Below are 24,517 nucleotides of genomic sequence, written 5' to 3'. Positions count from 1 at the left end.
GTATCTTTCATAGATTCACATGCCTGAATCATTCCCCGTCGTCTGGGTGGGAGTCCCCGGTATATAAAGAGTAATGTCATAAAGACATATACATAGCAATAGGCCAGAGGCCTCATTAGTAACATATCCATGTCCTTTTGTAAAAAGGACAAAACTTTGGCCAAGAGCCAATTAGACATCACCACCCTCTAGAACCTTCCTGGAAGGAGCCCTAGTCCCTCAGATTTTCTTCCGCACGTCATGCTAAGGGAATCTCCTCTGAGCTCTGCTCAGTTTTCTTTGTATTCCGGATTTATTTCCACATATTTGTCTCAGAATTTTCATTCTGTGAGGGATCTTCCATTTATATATGAACAAGAAAAGAGTGTCCTATGGTATTCATACGACCACAAAAGGAGCAAAAAAGAAAGGGGGGAGAGAGAACTGGCCTCACTTAGGTCAGTTAGGAAAGCCCTCTCTCACCAACCTGTTTGGTGACATGCTTCATCATCGGGCTCCACTAAAGAGCCGAGTGCCTCTTTAGTGTGCTGCAAAGCCAGGTCTACTGCGGAGCGGGTTATTGTGAGTTCAGGCGTGCAGTGAAATAAAGTAAGTGGTGGTGCGATATTAAAAAATGTCTGAATTGTATCGAAAAAATATGTTCGAGGCATATGGGCTGCAGATGGTACATTTATGAATAGATCGCCATCTGGTGTTGGGCTCGGATGATTGCACTTGTTTTTTTCTTGGAGAAGTCTTTTGTCGTCACGAGACTGATGACTCCTCCTTTGGTTGCTAGTGCGCATGGGCATCGGCTCCATCCTTAGATTGTTATTTTCCGCCATTGGGTTCGGATGAGGATCGAAGCGCTCCGGATCGGCTTCGGGGAAAAAAGTGATATTTCGGCGCATATTCCCTTTCCAATTCGACGCTATTGTTATCGAACGAGAGTTTACTTCCATCTCGACGCATTTCGACGTCAAACAACAAAAGTTACAACTTCTACGTCAACGAGACCGGGAGGCCTATCTCGACTTAGTCCTGCCCGGAGTCCATGGAAAGGACTCCATTCAAAAAATGTCCAACGTGTGGTGCGAAGTTCCCACACAAGGACTTACACGAGGTGTGTAATCTTTGCCTATCACCTGAACACGAATCCAGGGACTGTGAAGCCTGCACAGCATTCTCCTCCAAGTCGACGATTAGAAACCGTCGAGCCCGAAGACACGAAGTGTCGAGGATGCAGTCAGAGGCAATCCCGGAGCTGTTCGGGGTGCTGGGCCTCGAAGAGGAGGAGGAGGAGGAGTCTGAGTCGGAAGTGGACGAGTCTGATGTCGAAGAAATCGACAATCATCAAACCGTGAGTGGACGTCCCTTTACCCAAAAACCGACCCCGTTCGGTGTCGACCCCGCCTTCGAGCCCGGTCAGACTACCGAAAAAAAATTTGAGGGCCCGCCTTTACGCCCGGCAACGAAACCGAAACCCTCGGCCTCCCACTATGTTGGATCCGAGAAGTGATCGACATAGACACTGAAGCTCCATACAAAGGAAGGCTCGCAGTCGAAACATTCCATGTCGAAACCGAAACACGCTTCGACGCCGAAGACTTACTCGACACCGAAAAAATCTGAATTGAGCAAATTTTCTGTACCGAGAAAACAGAACACGGACGGTCAGAAGCAAAGGCACCTTTCGGAACCAAAAATTTCGGTACCGACACAGGAGCATCAGACAGATCCAAAACAAAAGACTTTGTTTATCGATCCGCAAACTGGCAAGGTGGTGACAAAACTACCTTAAAAGAGTATGAATGAACAATTGGACGACAAAGCTCCTCCTACTAAAAAGAGAACAATGGGGACAAATACAACTTCTCCCCTTTCTCCTCAACCTACAGACACACCATCTTCTCCTCTTCCTCCCACTCTGCCAGCTATTCCTCCACCTTCTACACCAAGACCATCTACACCTCAGACAGATGTAGAAAGTGATACAGGGGAGGGAGAACTTCATGGGGATGAAGACACTGCCCCAGATGAAGCAGACCCATTTGAGAATTATAATGCAGGGTCAGATAACGATAACAACCCCAAACTATATCCCTCAAAACCCTCACCTCCTGATAATAATACAGGTTTTGCACAGCTAATTAATAGGGCAGCAAAATACCACAAGGTAGATTTACACAAGGAACCTCAAATAGAGGATTTCCTTTTAGAAACACTACCTGCTGCACAAAACATCAGGAACACTACCTATGCTTAAGGGCCTTCTCAATCACACAGCTGACCTATTCAAAGATCCTGTGAGGGCTAGGGTATTAAACCCAAGAATTGATAAAAAATATAAGGCCGCCCCAAAGGACCCAATATTTATCAGGGGACAGGTTCCTCTCGACTCGCTAGTAGTCACAAACGCTCGTAAGAGAGCAAACTCATTAACTACAGGAGAGGCTCCTCCTCCTGATAAGGAGTCCAAGTTAATAAATGCCTCTGGCAAAAGAGTAGCATCCCAAGCGGCAAACAACTGGCGCATAGCTAATACACAAGCGCTACTTGCACGCTATGATAGAGCTCATTATGATGAGTTAGATAAACTCATTACACATCTCCCTAAGGAACATCAAAAAAGGGCAGATCAGCTTATACAGGAAGGGAAGATAATAATGAACACTTACATTAAATGTGCTTTAGACGCAGCAGACACTGCAGCAAGATGCATCAACACCAGTATCATGAGAAGACATATATGGCTCAGTCTCAGGGTTCAAACAAGAAGTACAAACATCATTATTGAACCAGCCTTTTGATGAAAAAACACTTTTTGGCTCACGTACAGACGAGACGTTAGAAAAAATGAAAAAAGACACGGAAACGGCTGAATCAATGGGAGCATTGCAACAGCCAAGTCAAAGGGGTTCCTTTCGTAGGTCCACCTATAGAGCCGGGTCAAAGACCGCAATCTAACTCTTTTACACCAACATCACCCAGAGGTAATTCAAGAGGCAGGTTCGAGGCATGTGGGCTGCTGAATTCATATCTGTGCATAGATCGCCGTCTAGTGTTGGGTCCGGATGATTGCACATTGTTGTCCTGGAAGAGTCTTCGAAGTATCACGAGATAGGTGGCTCCTCCCCTGGACTACAGTGCGCATGGGCATCCTCTCCATCCTCAGATTGTTTTTTTCCGCCATTGGGGGTTCAGATGTTACTATCTTAGCTCAAGTTAGGAAAACTTTCTACAAAGCCAAAAGGCTTTCGACAGCGTCGGTATCGTTTTGTTCGGTACCAGTAACTTTGTTTCGAGAGGACATTGAGGAATCAGATGGTTTCTTTCCACACTCGACCCGATCTTCGATCTACAATGGAAAGAAGCCCATTCAAGAGGTGTCCACTTTGCAATGCAAAATACCCGCACATCGATGTCCATCCGGTGTGCAAAAAGTGCCTGTTCCCGGATCACAACGAAGCCAACTGTATGACCTGTGCCCGGTTCAGGTCGAAGAAAACTCTTCGGATTCGACGCGCGGCTCGATTGGAGTCAAAAAGGTCAGCGCCTGTTCCAGAAAACATCTTCAGGACCGAAGACGAAGAGGTTGTTGATCTGGAGGATCAGGAATACCTCTCTGATCCTGCTTCGGGCCATGACTCTGAGTATGATGCTGAAGACTAAGAGGTGCAAGACGAAAACGTAGTCGAAGATGTGGGAGACGACGCAGAGGCCCTTGGGGCCGTAGAAGACAACTCGGGCGAAGAGCTAGGCCCAGCCGGCTATACGGGGGCCGACTATGACACATAAGGCTCAGGTCGAGGGATCGCCACTAGGCCTTAACCAAGATCTACAGTCTCGTTCTACAGCCCCGCAAAGAAATCGAAACCGAAAGCATCAATGCCAAAGCCCAAACCGAAAGTGCAACTGACTCTGGTCGGCTCCAAGGCCTCAAACCCCTCTGAGCCGAAGAAACAGAGAAGGGCCGTCTATGCCGAAAAGCTCAAGAAGGTCATCGAACCGACGGTTGGGGCACCGAAGACCAAGGTCCAGGCTGTCGAACCAACAAGGCCACGCTGAAAGGAGTCGACACACACAAAATACTCAAACCAAAAGACTGGATCGATCCTCGGTCGAGGCCTGCGGACAAGACGAAGACTGGCTCCAAGGACCCTGTCGAGTTAACGCAGCCGAATCCATTCATAGCCAAGGAAGTGTCGGAGTCACTCCAACGCATCAAGGATAAGGCTACAGCGGTCGTGCCAAAGAAGGCCCCAACGCCAAAGCTGGTCGGAAACGTTCAGACCGCGTCGACACCAATCAAATTTGGGTTGCCACCGACGGTGCGTCCGAAGATGTTCGAACCGAAAGGAGGTATCGGCGCCATTAAAAAAGTGTTGACGGAAATGGAGGCTACAGAGGAGCCTGAAGAACAGGAGTCGAGACAATTCATCGACTCGGAAACTGGTAGATTTATTTTGAAAGTTTTATATAGCGCGAAAAAGATCTTTGCAGATATCAGAGCGCTTTACAAAGCAGGGATACAAACAGGAAAGTGATTAATAGGCCATTGGGCATAGCGTAGTTGTAGGTAATAAGTGGGGTGGGGGTAGGTACATGAGGGAGCACAGTAAAACAGGTACATCCATAGTGATAATAGTACAAATAAATGGGAGCATAGACAGTCAGGTAAGTCAATAATACAAGTAATACAGAACGATGCAGAGTCTTTAAAAAATCCAGAGTAATAGTTAAGGTATTTTTAGCCATGAGGATAGCTTTTACTTCTTTCTTAAAAAGTGTAGTGGAGGAGATGAGCCTGGTTTCAGGAGGGAGTGAGTTCCAGATCCTTGGTGCCATTCCTGAGAAGGAGCGTTCATAGGTTTTCTCCTTCCGGAATCTTCGAGGTTTCAACAGAAGATTGTGCCTCTAGTGTTTCTAGTGCCGCCAGAGATTGTCAGCTTCTGGGTGAGGTATCCGGGTGAGCTATCCGGGTGAGCTCAGGTGTATAGCCTTTTGTGTCATACAGGCGATTTTCAGATGTATTCTGGCTTCAAAAGGCAGCCAGTTCAGGGATTTCAAGTCAGGGGAAATATGCGAGTTTTTTTTTTTGACCCAGTGATGAGTCTCGCTGCAGCGTTTAGAGAGGCTCTTAGGGGTGCAGTAGTAGTTAAAGGGAGACCGCAGAGGGCGATGCTGCCGTATTCTATTCGAGGGATGACTAGTGCTTGTACTGCATTTTGGAAGTCTTTGGCTGGGAGGAAGGGTTTAAGTTTCCTCAGGGTATTGATTTGGTGATTCGCTCCCTTAGTTGCCTTGCTGATATGTTGCTGCATGTTGAGATTGGTGTCGAGTGTTATGCCTAAAGATTTTGCGGAGTCCACGATGGTGGGTTGGACATTGAGTGCAGTTAGATGCTTAAGCCAGATTTGAGTGGTAGAGATCTTCGCGGGAGGTGAGATCAAAAGGAACTCTGTTTTTAGAGCATTGAGTTTGAGATGATTATCGGCAAGCCAGGATTGGGTGCTTCTGATAGTTGAGTTCAGGAGCAAAATGTCTTTGGGGGATTGTATTTTGAGATATAGTTGGGTGTCATCGGCGTACATGTGTAAGTGTACATTGGATGCCTGTAGCAAGGTGGTGAGAGGTTCCATAACTAGGTTGAACAAAGTTGGGGATAGGGAGGATCCTTGGGGGACGCCTAACGATACAGGTATTGGCGAGGACATCAAGTTGTTGCTCTTTTATTTCTTCGATCTGTTGTGTAGAAAGGAAGTGAACCACTTGAGTACAGTCCATATATAAAAGGAAAATAATACCAGAAACTCCCATGGAGTCATATAAGATTCCCTTGAAGAAGAGGGTTTCAACAAAGTCACTGGTTCTTCTGGAACCCCTCCATTCCTATGGACAAGAACCTCAGACTTTTTCACTCAGATGTGGATGCAGGGGATGACGAACATGAAGATGACCCTTATCATGTGGACACTGATCCTGATGATCAAAACCAACCATGGGCAGACCCGGCTGACCCCAGGGATCCGCAGACTGCTCCTGACACTCATGTATATAGTGAGAACCTCTCCTTCTGAGGACACTACTGCCTTTAATGCCCTTATTGAAAGAGCAGCCAGTAATCATGACGTCGAGCTACATGCTGACCCTGTTGAGGAAGACCTTCTGGTCGACACCTTTTCCACTTCAGAAAGGACAGTCAAGACCCTGCCCATGCTAAAAGAGGTCCTTAAGCATGCTGGTGACATTTTTAAGGATACCACTAGGGCCAGGGTGTTAAACCCAAGGATTGAAAAGAAATATAGACCGGCACCTGTGGACCCTACTTATAGAAGGGGACAGTTGCCATTGGACTCATTAGTTGTTTCAAATGCACGTAAAAGAGCAAACTCCCAGACTACAGGTGGTGCTTCTCCTCCCGACAAAGAGTCAAAAGTTCTGGAAACTTCAGGAAAAAGGGTGGCTGCGCAGGCGGCTAACATCTGGCGCATTGCCAACACTCAGGCACTCTTAGCCAGATATGACCGGTCCCATTATGATACCCTTGAGACACTGTTTCAACACCTACCAGATCAGTACAAGGAGGGTGCAGAACTACTAATCCAAGAAGGGAAGCTTATCACCAATGCTTCCATCAAGTGCGCGCTAGACGCAGCTGACACTGCAGCCAGGGCCATCAACACTAGTGTTATGTTGAGGAGACATGCCTGGTTGAGAATCACGGGATTCAAACCAGAAATACAAACTTCTATCCTCAATCAGCCAGTTAACCCGGACTACCTATTTGGACCAGAGGTTGACACCACCCTTGAAAAAATTAAAAAAGACACAGACTGCAAAGTCTATGGGGGCTCTGCAGTCGCAGCAGTTTCGGGGTGGCTCCTTTCGTCGCTCCAATGCTAGGGGCCCTTCAAGAGGCCAATCCACACAGCAGACACAGTACAATAAGGGAAGTACACAATCCACCTACAATAAGAACAATCGGGGTAGATATTGTGGAAACATCAAGGGCAGAGGCAGAGGAAACCGTTCCAGATCCTCTGCCAATAACAAACAGTGACGCCCTGTCACTGCCCCCAACCATATAACACCTGTCGGGGGGGAGACTACAACAGTTCCTGCCAGTCTGGAAATCCATCACCACAGACAGATGGGTGAGAGACATTGTCCAGTACGGGTATTGTCTGGAATGAACATCCACTCCAGCCAACATCCCACCAAGACACTGTCCTATGTCCGCAGAGCACTTACACTTACTGCAGCAGGAGGTCGTCAGCATGCTGCAAAAAGTAGCCATAGAGCTCGTGCCTGTAGAAGACCGAGGCTCAAGGGTGTACTCTCTGTACTTTTTAATACCCAAAACGGACGGGTCTCTCAGACCTATACTGGACCTCAGGCCTCTAAACTGTTACATTCTGTCAGAGCATTTTCATATGCTCACCTTACAGCAGGTTCTGCCGTTACCTAGTCAGGGAGACGTCCTCGCAACACTGGATCTAAAAGATGCGTATTTCCATATACCCATACACATCACACAGACAGTATCTCAGGTTCACTATTCAAAATCAACATTATCAGTTCAAAGTCCTCCCTTTCGGAGTAACAACGGTACCCACGGTGTTCACAAAGTGCCTGGCGACAGTAGCAGCACACCAAAGGAAACAGTACATACATGTCTACCCTTATCTGGACGACTGGCTTATTCAAGCAAAGACGGCCCAGCAGTGTGCCAGCCACATGTCCCACACCATTCATCTTCTTCACAGTCTGGGATTCTCACTGAATTATCCAAAGTCACATCTTCAGCCCGCCCACGTGCGACAGTACCTGGGCGCGACAATAAACACTCTGCCAGCCAAAGCTCAGCCAAATTCAGCGAGAATAAACTGCATGCAGTTGCTGATACAAAAATTCAAACCTCAACACTCGCTTCCAGCAAAAGTGTTCATGCAGTTTATTAGGCATGATGGCCTCCTGCATCTTCATAGTCCTGCACGCGAGAATACATATGTGTCCGCTTCAGGAGTGCTTGGCACGTCAGTGTAATCCGGCTCAAGGACAGTTAAAAAACCTAGTGTTGGTGAGCGGTCGGGCATTCAACTCTCTGCATTGGTGGAACCCACAAGACCTTTGCAAGGGCCGACCATTCCAAGAGCCTGTGCCACAGATTATACTGACGGACGTGTCTCTCCAGGGATGGGGAGCTCATGTACTCCACTACACAGTGCAGGGACTATGGACACTACAGCAAAAGAAGATGCACATCAACCTTCTGGAACTGATGGCAATCTTCATGGCTATGAAGGCATTCAAAGTACATCTGTGCAACAAGGTCGTGTTGATCCGGACGGACAACATGACTGCCATGTACTACATTCAGAAGCAGGGAGGAACACACTCTCCACAGTTCTCATCTGGCTCAGAGCATGTGGAAGTGGGCCATTCAGAGGAACATCTTCCTCATGGCGGAACACCTCCCGGGCAAGGACAACCAGATGGCGGATCTGCTCAGCAGACACAGCCACCAGATGCACGAGTGGGAGATACATCCATCAGTACTCCAACCGTACTTCCAGCAGTGGGGTCATCCACAGATAGACCTGTTCGCCACAAGGGAGAACGCAAAATGCCAAAGCTTCGCAAGCAGGTTCCCACATCCACAGTCGCAGGGCAATGCGATATGCACCAACTGGTCAGCCAAATTTGCGTTCGCTTTTCCCCGGCACCTTTAATACCGCTGGTGGCACGCAAACTGAGGCAACACTCGATGACCCTCATCCTGGTTGCTCCAATGTGGGCACGCCAACCATGGTACACCACGTTTCTAGACCTATCCGTGGTACCGCATCAAAGGCTACACCTCACACCCAGGCTTTTGACGCAGAGCCATGGCGACATTCAGCATCCAGATCCGCAACAGCTCAACCTGGCAATCTGGCTCCTGAAGTCTTAGAATTTGGCTACCTCAACTTGCCGCCAGAATGCATGAATATCATCAAGGAGGCAAGACGGCCCACAACCAGAGCTATTTATGCGGCTAAATGGAAGAGGTTTGTCATATATTGTAACCACAATGACATTAACCCGCTGGATGCATCTATTCAAAACATTATCTTTTATTTGCTGCACTTATACAGGTGTAATCTGGCGTACATTTCCATTCATATACATTTATCCGCAATAGCAGCTTATCTTCAAAACAGGCAGCACCTCTTGCTATTCCGAGTGCCTGCCATTAAGGCTTTTCTAGAAGGACTCAAGAGTGATCCCTCCCAGACACCCGCCTTCACCGGTCTGGAATCTCAATGTGGTCCTCACTAGACTGATGGGACCACCTTTTGAGCCTCTCCACTCTTGTGAGCTTCAGTTTCTAACCTGGAAAGTAGCTTTCCTAGTAGCCATTACCTCACTACGGAGAGTTAGTGAACTCCAGGCCTTAACCATTCAAGAGCCGTTCATACAGGTCCACGCAAATAGGGTTGTACTACACACCAACCCTACATTGGCGCGGTTGGGGTATTTCTGTTACTTGATAAAGTCTTGGTTGGTACTAACATATTTGTGGCGTGGGCAATCCAATCATGATATTGTTGGGTAGCAGTTTTTGGGTCCATAGACTGCAACGGGCAGGTACTATCCAGAAGATTTTTTAGTTCAGTCTGGTGGGGGGAGCGGGAACCCTTCCAAATTAGATCATCTTTGAATCCTGAAACTACTTTCTACGAAAGGAACTCAAGACTTATTCCTAAGATTTCTCCCTTGTGACTAAGGAGTAGTCACCCTGCATCTGCGGGCACCAACTAAGTAACCTGCGGTTTGCTGCACGTCCTTCCTCCGGAACCAGACCGACCAGCACGACGAGACCCGGCTTCCCTGGCACCTCTGACCTCTACCTACATCGTCAGCTCAGCTGAGATCCGTGGGTGTGACGAGACCTCGAGGGACCGGCCATCTTCAGAACTGCACTAAGCTTATCCAGCACGACCGCCGAGGGATCCTAGAGTGAGTGCTTGGGGGTTTGAGAAGCCCTGACCCTGAGCAGCTCCAGCACCGAAGTCCAGCCCCCCAGCATCCACGAGATCTGCGTGGGGCCCTTCTGCTCTTTGCTGCTCACCGCGTTGTCCGGCCGCTTGCCTGTTGGCTTGTGGCCCTCTTGACGACGAACGACGACATCTTCATCGCTGGTCTGGTTGCTCCAGACTGGCCCTTGCTCCCCTCCAACAGAGGAGCCCCCCGGACCCTCCTGGTCCACTCCAGACGCCATTTTGAGTCCACCGCGTGGGCTTGCATTTGCCAAGAGTTGTTGCCCCAATCCTGGGTCCAGCGACGTCGACAGCAGATACCTTCGTGGGACAGCTCGCACCTCCATCCTGGTCGCCGACAACGCCTCCTGGTCCGAGAGACTGCAGAGCCCAGCGTCGCCCACTCACCTGGTCGAGGTGACTCCATCCGGTGCCATCCTGGTGCCCATCTAATCACTGGCTAGTGATTCAGAACTTGGTCCCCTCTGCTTACAGGTATCCTCCATCGATCCAGGCTTGGATCACATCGAACTTCATCACTGGTCGCCTGCCAGCAACTTCTTCTTTCAGGCTCCATAGACTGCAACGAGGATTCCCGACGTCTTTTCAGCCCTATGCAGCCGCAGCCCCTGGGCTAGGTAACCTCAGCATATCGGTGCTCCAGCATAGCTTAACTATCCAAGGGTCCAGATCCTTTTTCGTTTCAGCTCTACCTAGTCGGATTCGTCCGATAACACTAACTTTACAAAATCTAGCATCCATAGACTTTGTCCCGCATCCCGCGTGAGAGTGCACACTCTGCACCCGATCTCCCTAGGCCTCCTGCTAGTAATCTGAAGGTTCAGTAGTCCACTCCTAGCGATCCTAAAGCCTATTAGGGTAGTACTTACCTGCTAGTAATTTCGCATTCCACTTTTAGAGTATATGGTTTTTCGTGCCCCTCGGGCATTTGTGTAAATTGTGCGACTTTCAGTATTTTCATAAGAGCTTTGTATTGTGCTTAGCACCCTGTCCTCATAACAACTTGTGTGGTGTCCTTTCACTTGGTGTTCAAGGGGTATATGTGATGGTATAACAGCTGGCTTAACACGCCCTCTAGAGTCTAGCCTAAAGACTGCTCTTGTCCACGCTACTAGTATAGCTGGTCTACGGTTGACTTACAACCAATCATCAATAAGGGTTGTTTGGACTGATACATAGTGATCACTAGAATAGTGAGCACTGCATATCAGGCCAACTTCTCACATACTGTACCCGGTTAAAGTTAACCAGAGCCTCAGCGTCACAAAATGGATGCTGCTGCCACAGACACAATTCTGACCTCCTGCTGCTGGGAGTCCTTCCAGTCACGGAGGTTTGGACAATAGGTTTCCTGCCTGGAGAGGTGCGAGCACGACCCCAGACACGACTTTGTGTATTGGGACCGGGAGGGCTGAATAGAATGAGACACTGCCTGGGGCAAACTGGGTGCTCCGTGCATACCCCAGTTCAAACCGGTTGCTGGGGCACTCCAGCCCCAGCTCTGGTGCGAAACTGGACAAAGGAGAGGGGGTGTAACCACCCCTTCCCTGGTCCCACCCATAGGAGGGACCTAGTCAGTAATCCTGCCCCTTTTAGTTGTATAAAGGTAGGAGCTGAGTCCTGAGACTTAAGATTCGATCCTGACTGAAACTTGACACGAAACTCTGGACCTTCGACATTCTGCTGAAGACTGAAGAATCTCCCTTGTGGCCAAGGAGTGACCACCGTGGGAAACCAGGCACCATCCAGAAAATCAACGGCTTGCTTTGTCGACGTTCCCGCCGAAACCCGAGCACAGAGCCTGACAAGACCCAGACTTCCAGACCTCTCTGACCCTCTCTTCATGTCTGCAGCATAGCTGAGATCCGTGGAGGCGATGAGACACGTGGGATGGACATCTTGAAAAGCCTGCAACTTGCTACCCGTGCAGCTCCTGAGGCCTTCTCGAAGCTGTACACTAGGGACTGAGAAACCCCGTACCTGAGCTCCACCTGCACCGAAGATCAGTCCCTCCACACTCCACGAGTTCTGCGTGAGGCCCTTCTTCTTGTGTTCTGCTCGGCACGTTGTCCGGTTGCTGGCCCGTTGGCTAGTAGCCTCTGTGACAACTATCCCTTTGAACCACCTCGCTGGTCTGGTTGCTCCAGACTGGCCCTTGCCTCCCTGCAAAGGTGAGGCACCTCAGACCTTGCTGGTCTGCACCATAAGTCTTTGTTGCTTTTGCCAAGGCTCGTTGACTCCAATCCGGCAGTCGACCCCTCCATCTGCGAGAACCTTCGTGGGACAGCTCCTCTCCAGCACCTGGTCGTCGTCGACGACTCCTGGTCTGGGTGGCTGCAAAGACAAGCTTCAAGACAGCACCTGATTGCTCCTCGACATCGTCTGGTTACTTCCTGGTTCCACCCGGTCACTGGCTAGTGACCCAGACTCTGTCCCCCCTGCCTTCAGGTCCTCTTCATCCTCGATCCACCCTTGGATCCACCCGGACATCTTCCTCCTGGTCGCCTGCAGCATCTTTTCTCCAAGGCTCCAACAGCGAAACCCGTCACATCTTCACACCTATGCACCCGCTTCCTGTGGGTGAGGTAACGAGAGTACTTCGGTGCTCCCAAGGGTATTGACTATCCAAGTGTATAGGTTTTTAGTTGTTTCCTCCTAGCTAGACAGGAAGTGTCCTAAATCCTTCTTTATCTAACTTCTTAAGTTCCCATTGACTTTGTATTGACTCACGCTTGTGTGTAAAGACAATGCACGCGCCGCCTGTGGGCCTCCTACTCCTAACCTAAGGTTCAGATAGTGTAGCCCCAGCGATTCTCTAGGCCCTAGGCCTTTCCTTTTCTCGTGACGTGGTACTTATACCACTTTCTAAATATATGGTTTGCTTCGCCCCTAGGGCCTAACTGTAAATTTTGCAACTTAACGTATTCTGACTAAGTATCTTGTGATGTTTTTGCCTCTGATCTCATAAAGAGTACAGAGGAGTGTGTTAGTAAATAAATACATATATATTTTATATATATCCTGTGTGGTGTCCTTTCATTTGATATTCAAGGGGTTACATATGGTAAAATAGCTGGCTTTACACGCCCTCAAGAGTCTTTTAGCCTAAGACTGTTCTGTCCACGCTACCTCTAGGGTAGCTGGTCTAGAAGGTTGACTTTACAACCATCACCATAAGGGTTGTTTGGACTGGTGCAAGGTGTTCACTAGAATAGTGAACATCATATACCAGTCTAACTTCTCACACAAGCTCAATGGGTTTTCATCATACAATTTATTTATTTTTATTTTATTTTATCAACTTATATGGCGCAACAGCTACCCAAAAAGGGTTTCCCGGCGCCTAACACACAACCTGGTAGAAAATGTAGACAGCGTAAGTGATCAGATTACTGGTTAAACAACCGGGTTTTTATCTCCTTTCGAAACCTGAGGGTTTTGCTCTTTGCGTATTTGAATTGGGAGTGTATTCCAAATGACGGGACCCAGGTAGGCAAAAGATTTTCCTCCCATCCTGGCCAGCTTAAATCTGGGGACACAGAATTTTTCAGCTGCTTTTGATCGTACATTCCTATTAGGGATGTAGGGGGAAGCTAGTGCCTGCAAATATTTAGGAGCGGTACCTGCTTTGATTTTAAACATGTAGATTAGGACTTTAAACCTAATGCGATTCTCCACCCTCAACCAGTGCAGTTCACGCAGGTAAGGGGACACGCTTCTATTTTTAGATACAAGTACAATTGAGTACTTTGTAGATTACTTTGGTAGTTCCAGGACTGTATCCAAGGTTCAATCCTGGGGTCTAAGCTGAAACCAATTTAGTAAAATCGTTTGATATGGTAGTGATTTTTCAGGAATATAAAGCGGTTTTAAAAGTTCACACTTAGTAAATTTTCAATGAAAAACTGGCAATGTTATCGAATGGGATAAAATTCAGGTTGCAGGTAAAGTACGATCTCGTTACTTTTGTAATCTAGTACTGGGCTCTGGGTCCAGCACTGGGGTCTCAACTTAAAACAGGTGAGTAATTTCGTTTCAGTTTTTCGTATGATTTTTCCAGAATATTTCAAGTTTACAAAAGTAGACACTTAAAAGAAATTTCATAGAAAAGCAGACAATGGATTTCTATGGAGAAAATACAGATTACTGGTAAACCTGGTAAGGATTACTTTTGCGGTTCAGTACTGGGCTACAAGGTACAGTACTGGCTTCTCCCCGGATCACAGATGAGTACTTCGGAATTCGCGTGATTTTATATGAATATTTTTAGTTTCCAAAACTTCACACTTAAGATTTTTCGCGTCAAACCAGTCCATGTTATCTAATGGCAGGTAAGTGAATTACCGGTTTCCAGGTGAGTACTTGGTTGGTGAAGTTAAGGTTCTGGGCATAGAATCAGGGGTCCCCCAGGGTCAGGTAAGTACAGTTGGTTCACCCCCAGCGGCTCAGGGGCGGCCGGGTGCAGAGGTAGTTAGGCCCAATGTTATCCAATGAGGGAAAGGGTCCCTCCGGGTGGTGGCTGCTGGCTAGCAGGCCATGCGACTGTGGGAGCGGGGCTCCTGGTCACTTGCTCAGGGCAAAGGGGGAAGTAGGATAGGACAAAGGTGGCACAGCCAGGGGCACTTCGGTGGCTTTGTGCAGGGTGCTTTTGAGCCGTCGGGCGCTCAATGTTATTCAATGACGATCTTGGAAAGGGAACAAAGGCTGCAGGATCAGGGACAAAGGATCTTCTGGAGCGACCAACACTACGAGTGGTAAGTTGGGATCTTGGAGGATAGGTAGGCACCCAGGAGTTGGGCAGAGGGGGCCGTGGGGCGCCGGGTGCAGGGGTGTCTTTTGAGGTTGGGAAATCTTACCCGCTGCTGGTCGCGGTCGGAGGCGTACTCTGTCCTGAGACTGCAGGCGTTGTCTGGGTTGTCTAGGAGGGTCTTTGGAGACTGGACTTCGGGTCCCAGTTGCCGGGGGGACATCCTCATGGTCCTGGATCACTTGGGCACGGTCCGGGCTCGGCGGGTGCAGAGTGGATTGGTCCGGAGCTTCCTTGCTGGCACCAGGGGTGGTGTTGCAGCAAAGCCTCGGCTGATGGAGTCCCAGGCTTTAAGAGGGTCAAGGCAGTTGGGTCCTCTGGGTGTCCCAAGGTTGCCGTCCGCAGGAGTCGCCGGGATTAGGCAGGAGCAGGTTCCAGGATCGACAGGCCGGTAGGACTGTGGCCAAGTCAGTTGTTGTCGTCCTCTTCTTGATCTTCTTTCTTCATTTCTTATCGGGATCTGAGGAAGGAAGGTTCAGGGAGCCCCTGAATACTGAATTTAGGGGCGGTACAGGTAGGGCACGGAGAGGGACCAATAGGTCCCTGTCCTGGGATGGGTACACCCCCTAGCCTGCTCTTCTCCGGTGAGGGGGGGGGAGGAAGGGGAGGGGAGGGGACGGGGTAGGAGGGGGGGAGGGTTAGGAGCCTAGCTGTGATTAGGCAGGGCTCCCCATCTTCAAGAAGGCCGGAGCCTGTGGTCGTGCTTCGCCTAGTCTCCCCCACCTGAGGGGTGGGGTTGGCACAGGCTGGCACCCCCCCATCCCCCCCCCCCCCCCCCCCCCCTGACGTAGTTTTTCCCGCCAGTCTAGCCGCCAGAGTGGGGGCCCGGACTGGTGGGGGCCAGCTGCTGGGTACAGCTAATGGTCTGGCGAAGCTCAGAGGCGGTATGCCTTTGAATCTTCCCCTGGCCCACCCTGGGGGAGGAGGCCTAGCACCGCGCACAGGATGTGCATGGTTGCAGGCCCAGGAGAGCGGGGTAGTCTCCACCCAGGGGTCCAGCAACATGTCTGCTGTGTGGCAGCCTCTGCAGCCACTCAGCCCAGACGTGGATTGTAGGTTAGATTTTTAGGGGGCATCTCTAAGATGCCCTCTGGTGCATTCTACATTAAATCCCACACTAACATCAGTGTGGGTTTAATGTGCTGAGAAGTTTGATACCAAACTTGTGAGTCTTCATTGTAGCCATTATGGTGCTGTGGAGTTCATAAAGACAACCTCCCAGCACCATATACTCTTAATGGCATCACTGTACTTACAGTGCCCAGGAATGGCCCTGGGTACTGTAGGGGCACAGGGCCCATGCACCTGTGCCCACACCTCTGGCATAGGGCACCCAGCTAGAGGGGTGACTGAAGTATGCCGGGGCAGTGGGTCTTGTGGGCATGACACACAGGGATGTGTGCAATGTCGACTCTTTGTTTGGTTCTGCACGTAGATACTCAGCCTGCAAAGGCAGTGTCAGGGTACAGGGCCCCTGAGGGTAGCACAAAGAGTGCTGCAGCCCTCTGGTGTCTTCTCTGGTCACCAGGCCCTGTGTACCTACGGTACCATTTACTAGGGACTAACATGTGGCCAGAGATGTCAATTGGGTTTTAGTTGTAACACAGTTTTAAGGGAAGGAACACAGGCCCTGGGTACCTGGTTGGCAGGATCCCAGGGCACACTCAGTCAAAGCACATCAGCAGTCAGAAAAAAGTGGGGGCATACCAATGCGAGAACGATGGCACTTTCTCACAGCTTGGCTTTACATTTCAGTGTTGTAGTTCCTGAGGCCCTTGAAATGTTGGTATCTACCCTGGGCACTGCCCTCTAGCCCACACCTATCCTGGGACTCAGTGAAAACGATAATTTACTCTGATAGTTCAAGGATGTGAGCTGTAAGGTGTGGACAGAGTTCTTCTTGTGACCACAGTTATGTGCATTCCTGAGCTCTAAAAATCTTTTTCTTTACCAGGAAAAGGCTCGGTAGAGTGGCCTATTCTGATGTATTTGATTGAAGAATGACTGCTACCACTGTGTGACTCATTGCCACTTGTGCTCTGTTTTTAGAAAGTGACATGGAAGCAGTGTCTGGGGTTGTGGACGCCTCTGCTGCAGGGCTGCTGGAGGGCATTGTCCTGGACGGAGACACACTGGCACCTATGGAAACTGATGAACCAAGCCCATCTGACACCAAGGGGAAGTCTAAAATCACACCTGCCATGGCTGCTAGGATCAAGCAGATAAAGCCGCTGCTGTCTGGTGAGAGCCATCAGCCGTTGCTCATCTTTTGTTTGGTTTAATATTCTCTTGTGCATATTTGTTTATTACAGATGCACACAATGTAGAATAAATGTAATCTATTCAGCTGTGTAGTGTGGTGTCTAAGGCCGAAGAACATTAGAGCATTCTACGCAGAGCCTCGGTTTATACTGTCAGCAAAACGTTTTGCTTCTATACAATGTATTTTTGTCACTTTCGTGTGCCAGGTTGTATTTTGTGGGCCTGCCGTAGCTGACTTTTTAAGGTTGAAACATTAATGAATGGTAAAGTTTTGTACGTAGTCCACTGTGAAAGTTCTAGGCTGTTGTAGCAAATATTTCTTTTAGCATGGTATTAAATTAAAGCTTTGTATTTCAAGCAGTTTCATTTTAACACTGGTCCTATTTTCCTTCCGAAATCACCCCTATTTAAGCATGGATTCACACAAGTTTTGTACCGGTTATTGAATGGAAAAAATGTCTGTCACATTAGAGCTCTTCTGTCTGTCCCAAGTGTTCCAGTAACTGATGTTTTGTTTTCAGCATCCTCTCGTTTGGGGCGTGCTTTGGCAGAGCTCTTTGGACTCCTTGTGAAGTTGTGTGTGGGCTCACCAGTCCGCCAGAGGAGAAGTCATCATACTGCGAGCACCACAACCGCACCAACCCCTGCTGCCAGGTCCACCGCTTCTGCTCTCACTAAACTTCTTACTAAAGGCCTTTCATGGCAGCCCCCTCCTTATACACCTACTCCAAGGTTTCGGTAAGTATTTTGACCAGGCTGCTTGCTTCTGTTCTTGTTCGTTGATGAGTTTGGGGTTTTGGGCGGATCTGGCTTCAACTTGCTTTAGTTTTTTTTGTAAATATTAGTCATTAATCAATTCTAGCTGTTCTTGGGTAAAAGCTGACAACCTAGAAGACTATCAGCACATCTATAACAAAACATGGTCATTAACTCGAGAAAGCAGTACTGAAACGAGAAACCTTTACAGGAAAGCATTGAAACAATTTCGTAAACTAAAACAGAACGCTATAAAAAATTACATCGCCAACCAAATTTAACTATCAGATAGCTTGACGAAAGGGTCTTAAAATTGTTCATACCTTTATGAAACCAGCAACAATGAAAAGTAACATAACTCCGTCCTATACTGTTTGTGAAAATCTCTCGATTTTCTTTCAGGAAAAAATTAAAGATATCTATACCTCTTTCACTGAGACAGATTGCCTGGAAATACTGGTATCCTCCGTTACAGTTACTTGGTCTGATTTCTGCCCTATTAGTTTGGATTCCTCCCTTAATACATTGAACAAAATCAAGTCTGGTTCACCCTTGGATCCTTTTCTGGCTAGGTTCTTTAAATTACTGACTCATGTGATCAACCCCCCATTAAATCTGGTATGGAATGCATCATTTCAAACTGGTATCTACCCCTCAGTTTGGAAAACGGTACTCCTCAAACCTATCCTAAAAAAAGAGAATGCTGACCCCACCATACTAAAAAACTTTAGACCAATTTCACTATTACCAGCACCAGCCAAGGTTCTAGAGAAAGAAGTACAGAAGCAGCTATCCAGCTTTTTGGAATCCAACAAGCTGTTACATGACTTGCAGTCTGGATTCCGAGCTGGCTACAGCACCGAGACAGCACTTCTAGAGGTAGCTGAAAGTATACGTGAAACTCTGGACAAGGGTTGCTGTGTGATGCTGGTGCTGCTCGACTTATCAGCAGCGTGCGATACGGTGTCCCACAAATTCTCCTTGATAGGCTCAGATTACTAGGAATCACGGAAACTGTACTGCATGGTTCAAATCCTTTCTTGAGGGACGTACCCAAAAAATAAGTCTTCCACCCCATACCTCGTCATCTTGTCCTCTGATTTGTGGCGTCCCACAGTGTTCGTCCTTCAGCCCCACCCGTAACATTTATCTTGTCCCCCTGTTCCCCCTTATTGAGCAACTTGCGGTCGGTGTTCTCATATGCTGATGACACACAGCTGATTTTTTCTTTCAAAGATCATTCAGGTGCAGCTTTTATTAAATCTAAACAATGCCTGATTGATATCTCTACTTGGATGACCACTAACTGCCGACCACTTAATGCCGATAAAACGGAATCAACCTTCACCCCCTTGACCTGAACTCTGGTAGCCCCCTATGCTCAAAACCCCCCCAATCCCGGTCGTGTCTGCTAGAAATCTGGGATTTAAGTTTGACAACTTGCTATCATCAAAGCCTAGATTGGACATGTTTCCTCCATTTTGTTTCTGGAAACTAAAAGCATTAAGGAAATTTCTCCATCTTCGACCTATGGATTGTAGGAAAACAATTGTTAATGCCTTGGTGACATCACAAGTGGACTATGCCAACAGTATTTACCTCGGCCTCCCAGCTTATCTGATCAAAAAGTTGCAGAGAATACAGAATGCAGCTGCAAGGCTCATAAGAAATGTCCCTTTAAGACATCATATCTCGCCACCTAAGGAGCTTACATTGGCTGCCAGTAAGAAAACTGATTAAATTCAAAGCACTTACCCTGGTGTTAAGTGCAATAAATGGTAAAGACCCCTACTACCCACAAAAGGGGATTTACAAAATCACCCAATACTAGAAAGTTAAGGTCCAACCACCTTGAACTTCTTGTCACTCCACGTTTTGCCTAAGCCAGAATGGGCGGATCCTCATTCGCAGTAACCTAATCGGTTCTCTGGAATGCCCTACCCCTGCAAATCAGGCCCCCTCGGAACCCAGTTACTGATCACCTCTATCTCTGTTCAGCACCGGGACAGCCCCGTTGGGGGTAGCCTTGCGCTCTATAAACTACATATTATTATTATTGACTAAGATTTTCCTGCTGTACTCACAGAACGCTCTAGCAGTTGTGTAGAAGCATTTTTAAGTATCCCATTGAAAATTAATTTAGCCCCTTCAACACATTCTCCTTTCTCAGTCTCTAGACCTAAACCTTCAGATTTCACATTCCTCAGAAGGCAGCCTTCTTCAGCATTTCCTCTTTAACCAGTCGGCAGAAGTTCCAAGGAAGGATAATAAGGGGGCGGAAATCGAGTCTCCGTAGCTCTGTAAGTTATACGGACAACATGAGTGGTAGTCCGGGAAGATGCAAGCGGTAGGGCAGGGAGGAGAGGACAGCCGCCTCTCGACTCACGACGGCGGGAATCTCCGCGCAGCAACGGTGTGCTCTTTAAGTTCCTTTCGCGATGGTACCTGCCATCGTGCACGGAACTTAAACAGCATACTGTGCAACCGTAAGGACTGTGCCCAACACCTAATCTGGTAAGGCACTCTAACAACCACCCACATTTGGACCTAGGAGCACCCTGAGGAGAGCGGCGGCTGTCCTCTCCTCCCTGCCCTACCGCTTGCATCGTCCCGGACTACCACTCATGTTGTGCGTATAACTTACAGAGCTACGGAGACTCGATTTCCGCTCCCTTATTATCCTTCCTTGGAACTTCTGCCGACTGGCACTAAATGTTTTGAACCAGGCAAATGTTAATCTCTAGTCCTGATGATGATCCCATTTTATCTTGAGCGAGGGATCGAAACGTCGACAATTTCAAATAGAACCACAAATATCCATTGTGTTTAACTATTGTGGTATCTATTTTTGGTCGAATCTTGCTGCTATTTATAACTGAATGCAGGTGGCCAAAAGCTCAAAGTCTTTGCCTGTATTTATGTTTTTTGGTTCTAATTGTTTGTATTGTTACCCAATTTCCCCACACTTCCTGGTCGTTTTTAGGTACAGGCGTGAGCCTCACTAATAATGTTTAAAGTATTTCTAACTTTATTTTCTCCATTATATGAATAAATCTCCATGTCCGGCTGGACATTGGACTGTTAGAGTAACCCATCGCTGGTATATTCTAATTATTGTGTTTACATCATTACTTTGCTTAGGACCTTTGTTCTTCGAAATAGGGAAGAAATACAAACACTCCTCTAAAGATCCCCCCCCTACATCCAGGGATCAGTCATGGCTGACTCCATTATTGCAGCAACAGCCAGGAAAAGGGCAAATATTCCAACAACCTCAGGCCCAACACCAGACAAAGTAGGAGGATGGACCTAACTGGGAGGAACATAGAGAGGAATGCAGCGGTACACTGGCGTATTGCAAACTCGAATGCCCTACTAAACAGACTCACGTACCAGCATTGGGACAAGGTCGCACAGCTGCTCAAACACCTCCCTGAGCAATACCAACAAAGAGCAGCACACCTGGTGGAGGAAGGCAGGAATATAGCAAATTCATGCCTAAAATCAGCCTTGGATGGGGCAGACACATCCAGCAGGCTCATGATGATCGGGGTCACAGAAAGAAGGCATGCCTGGCTGAGGATCTCAGGCTTCAAGCCGGAAGTACAAAAGAACATTCTGAACACCCCCTTCAACGGAGAATCCCTGTTCGGGGCACCGGTGGTTGAGAAACTCACCCAGCTCCAAAAAAGAAAATGAGATTGCAAGGTCCATGGGGGCCTTGCAATTTAGAGGAATGAGAAGGGGTACCCCGACACGGAGACCAAACGTAAGAGGGGGAATCCAGCCGGGAACGTCACATCAGACATTCCAGCAGACCTACCAGGGCGACAGTCGAGCACAGCAGGGCTAGCAAAAACAAACCTGGCAGTACCAGCCTCTGGGCCGGTCCTTTCATGGGAGGGCGAATGGACGAGGGCGAACAAGAGGGGGCAAGCAACCCACCTCAAAGTGACTCTGCCCCACCAAGCGTGCCCACCCACACGCTACCTCTAAGGGTGGGGCACAACAAGGTCAACAATAGAGGGTTACACAGACTAAGCATTAACGAACATGTAACACCAGTAGGAGGCAGGCTAAAACATTTCTTCCAGGAATGGAAGGAAATAACTACAGGCAAATGGATACTCAACATCATACAGTTCGGATACTGCATAGAACTGGAAAAGAAACCACCAAACAGAAAACTAAAAAGAAAGGCGCACTCAGCAAAAGCACTAGCGCTACTCCTAGAGGAAGCACAAGAACTCCTCCAAAAGGAGGCCATCGAACTAGTACCATTCAGAGAAAGAAACAAACAAGGGAGTGTACTCAAACTACTTCCTCGTACCAAAGGTGGACGAAACGCTAAGACCCATCCTGGATCTAAGTTTCCTAAACCAATACATAAAGACACAAAAATTCAAAATGACTTCCCTACAAGACGTCATTCCTCCGATAAGGGACGGAGACTTAATGTCCACCATAGACCTCAAAGATGCCTACCTACACATTCCCATGAACAGGCAGCACAATCATCTACTTAGATTTGCTATCAACAAAGCACACTACCAGTTCACAGCCCTAGCCTTCGGATTAAAATCCGCATCAAGGGTCTTCACCAAATGTCTCGCTGCCGTCACAGCGCACCTACGGAGGGAAGGGATTCATGTATACTTTTACCTCGACGACTGGATAATAAAAGCAAGTTCCTATAGGACATGTAAGGAACATGCACAGCGGGTCACAAACGCTGACAGACCTGGGATGCTCCATACACTGGGGGAAATCCTCAATGGGACCAGAACATGTAAAGATCTTCCTAGGCGCACAGATCGACACCATACAGAGCAAGTGTTCCTCAGCGACAAGAGAACACTTGCCCTGCTGAAGGAGGCACGTCTCTACCAGAAGGGGCGAGCTCTGACAGTGAGGACAGCGAGCAAGGTCATGGTTATGATCTCGTCCTGCATACACCTGGTCCCCAACATACAGCTCAACATGAGACCATTCCAGGAATGGCTGCAACAACAATGGTCACAAGGTACAGGAAGTTGGGATGAACTAGTGGTTGTAACGCACGCAGTGCAAGAGGAGATAACGTGGTGGAACAACGAGAACATAAAGGTGAAGCCTTTAACACCACCATCCCAAACGGTGACCATCACCACAGACGCATCCCAGATTGGATGGGGAGCACACATGAACAAGCTCAAGGTGAGGGGTCTGTGGAGATGCGATCAGACACATGAGCTACCTGGAACTAAAGACTTGCACCTCGCTTTGAAACCCTTCTAGAAACAACTGTACAACCGGAGAGTGTTGATACAGACAACACAACAACGATGTTCTACTTCAACAAACCGGGAGGAACACAATCAGTCCCACTATCCAACCTGGCACAAGAGATATGGAGATGGGCCATCCCACTCAAGATAGACCTACTAGCCATACACCTACCAGGGAAAGATAATGTGGAAGCAGACTGGCTCAGCTGACAGACATAGGCATCCCACGAGTGGGAGCTCAATGCACAGGAAACGCAAAGATTATTCAGGAGGTGGGGAACACAGACGATAGACCTATTTGTGACCCACAGGAATGCAAAATGCTGATACTCGGCAACCAGAGGAACAATCCCAGGGGAATGCCCTATGGATAAGCTGGCCGAAAACATTTGCCTACGCTTTTCCCCTGATACCACTGATACACAAGGTACTCAGCAAGTCCAGGCCCAGCAACATGATGCTGATCCTGGTGGCACCGCAGTGGGCCAGGCAGACCTGGTACTCGCAAATAATGGAAATGGCACAAGAACCACCCCACAAGTTGGGGAAAAAAAAGAACTTACTTTCCATGCAGCACGGAGAAGTACCCCACCCAGAGCCAGAGCGCCTCCCTAGCTGCTTGGCTCCTGAAGACAGTTTGCACACCTAAGGCTACCGGAGAGCACTGCGAGTGCTACGAGAGGCAAGGAGACCCAGCACACGAAGGTGCTATGTGGCAAAATGGAAGAGGTTCACACAATGGTGCAGCAAGAACAACCTACACAAGAAGACAAGGGAATCAACGGTGCTCAGATATCTCACACACCTGCTGAAAGCAAAACTAAGTTCAACCTCTCTAAGCGTGCACCTAGTGGCGATAGTAGCCTACACAAGAGGAGAGACAGGAAGAAGCTTCTTTTTTTTTTTTTTTTTTTTTTTAAAATATATTTTTATTGCAGGAATTAGTAAATCGTTACAAAATCGACCAGCATTATATCACAAGCAATATCAACTAAATACAACCCTCTGTCCCCGCACCTTAAGTTCCGTACACAGCCATCCAGCCCACAACCCTGGGGTCGGGCGGCGAAATTCAATGGGGGCTCAGAAGGATGTCAGAGCTGGTCCGGATGATCCACTGTCCGTCATCTGCTTTTCCAAACAAGTCTATAAACCCAAAAGAAAAACCCCCACCCTCAAAATACTACTAACCAAAGTAAACCCCGCCATCAGCGCCTGGGAACTACCGCAGCAGGATCTGCTATGGGACCCACGGGGAAAGCAACAGGACTAATGGTGCAAATGTTTAACGGGACTCGGGGCGAGTCGCTTCTTCACCTTCAGAGTCGCTGGGGGCGCAATAATCCCTGAGGGCCTGTACTAACATTTCCCACTCCAACGCTGCCTCCTGCGCCTTCTCA

The 24,517-nt window shown here is 48.3% G+C and overlaps 1 protein-coding gene across 2 annotated transcripts in view; it reads left to right on the top strand.

Moving 5' to 3' along the window:
- The window catches only part of HUWE1 (HECT, UBA and WWE domain containing E3 ubiquitin protein ligase 1), a 1,800,886-nt gene that overhangs the window by 522,811 nt on the left and 1,253,558 nt on the right, over positions 1-24,517 (top strand). For both annotated transcript variants that reach the window (XM_086940169.1, XM_086940170.1), the window contains 2 exons: positions 16,882-17,073; positions 17,616-17,832. In XM_086940169.1, the coding sequence (XP_086796295.1) occupies positions 16,882-17,073; positions 17,616-17,832 (409 nt within the window). The remainder of the gene's footprint in view (positions 1-16,881; positions 17,074-17,615; positions 17,833-24,517) is intronic.

Source organism: Lissotriton vulgaris, chromosome 10 (assembly GCF_964263255.1).
Source record: "Lissotriton vulgaris chromosome 10, aLisVul1.2, whole genome shotgun sequence".
NCBI classification, from domain to species: domain Eukaryota; kingdom Metazoa; phylum Chordata; class Amphibia; order Caudata; family Salamandridae; genus Lissotriton; species Lissotriton vulgaris.
This window is presented reverse-complemented; position numbering and strand designations above follow the sequence as displayed.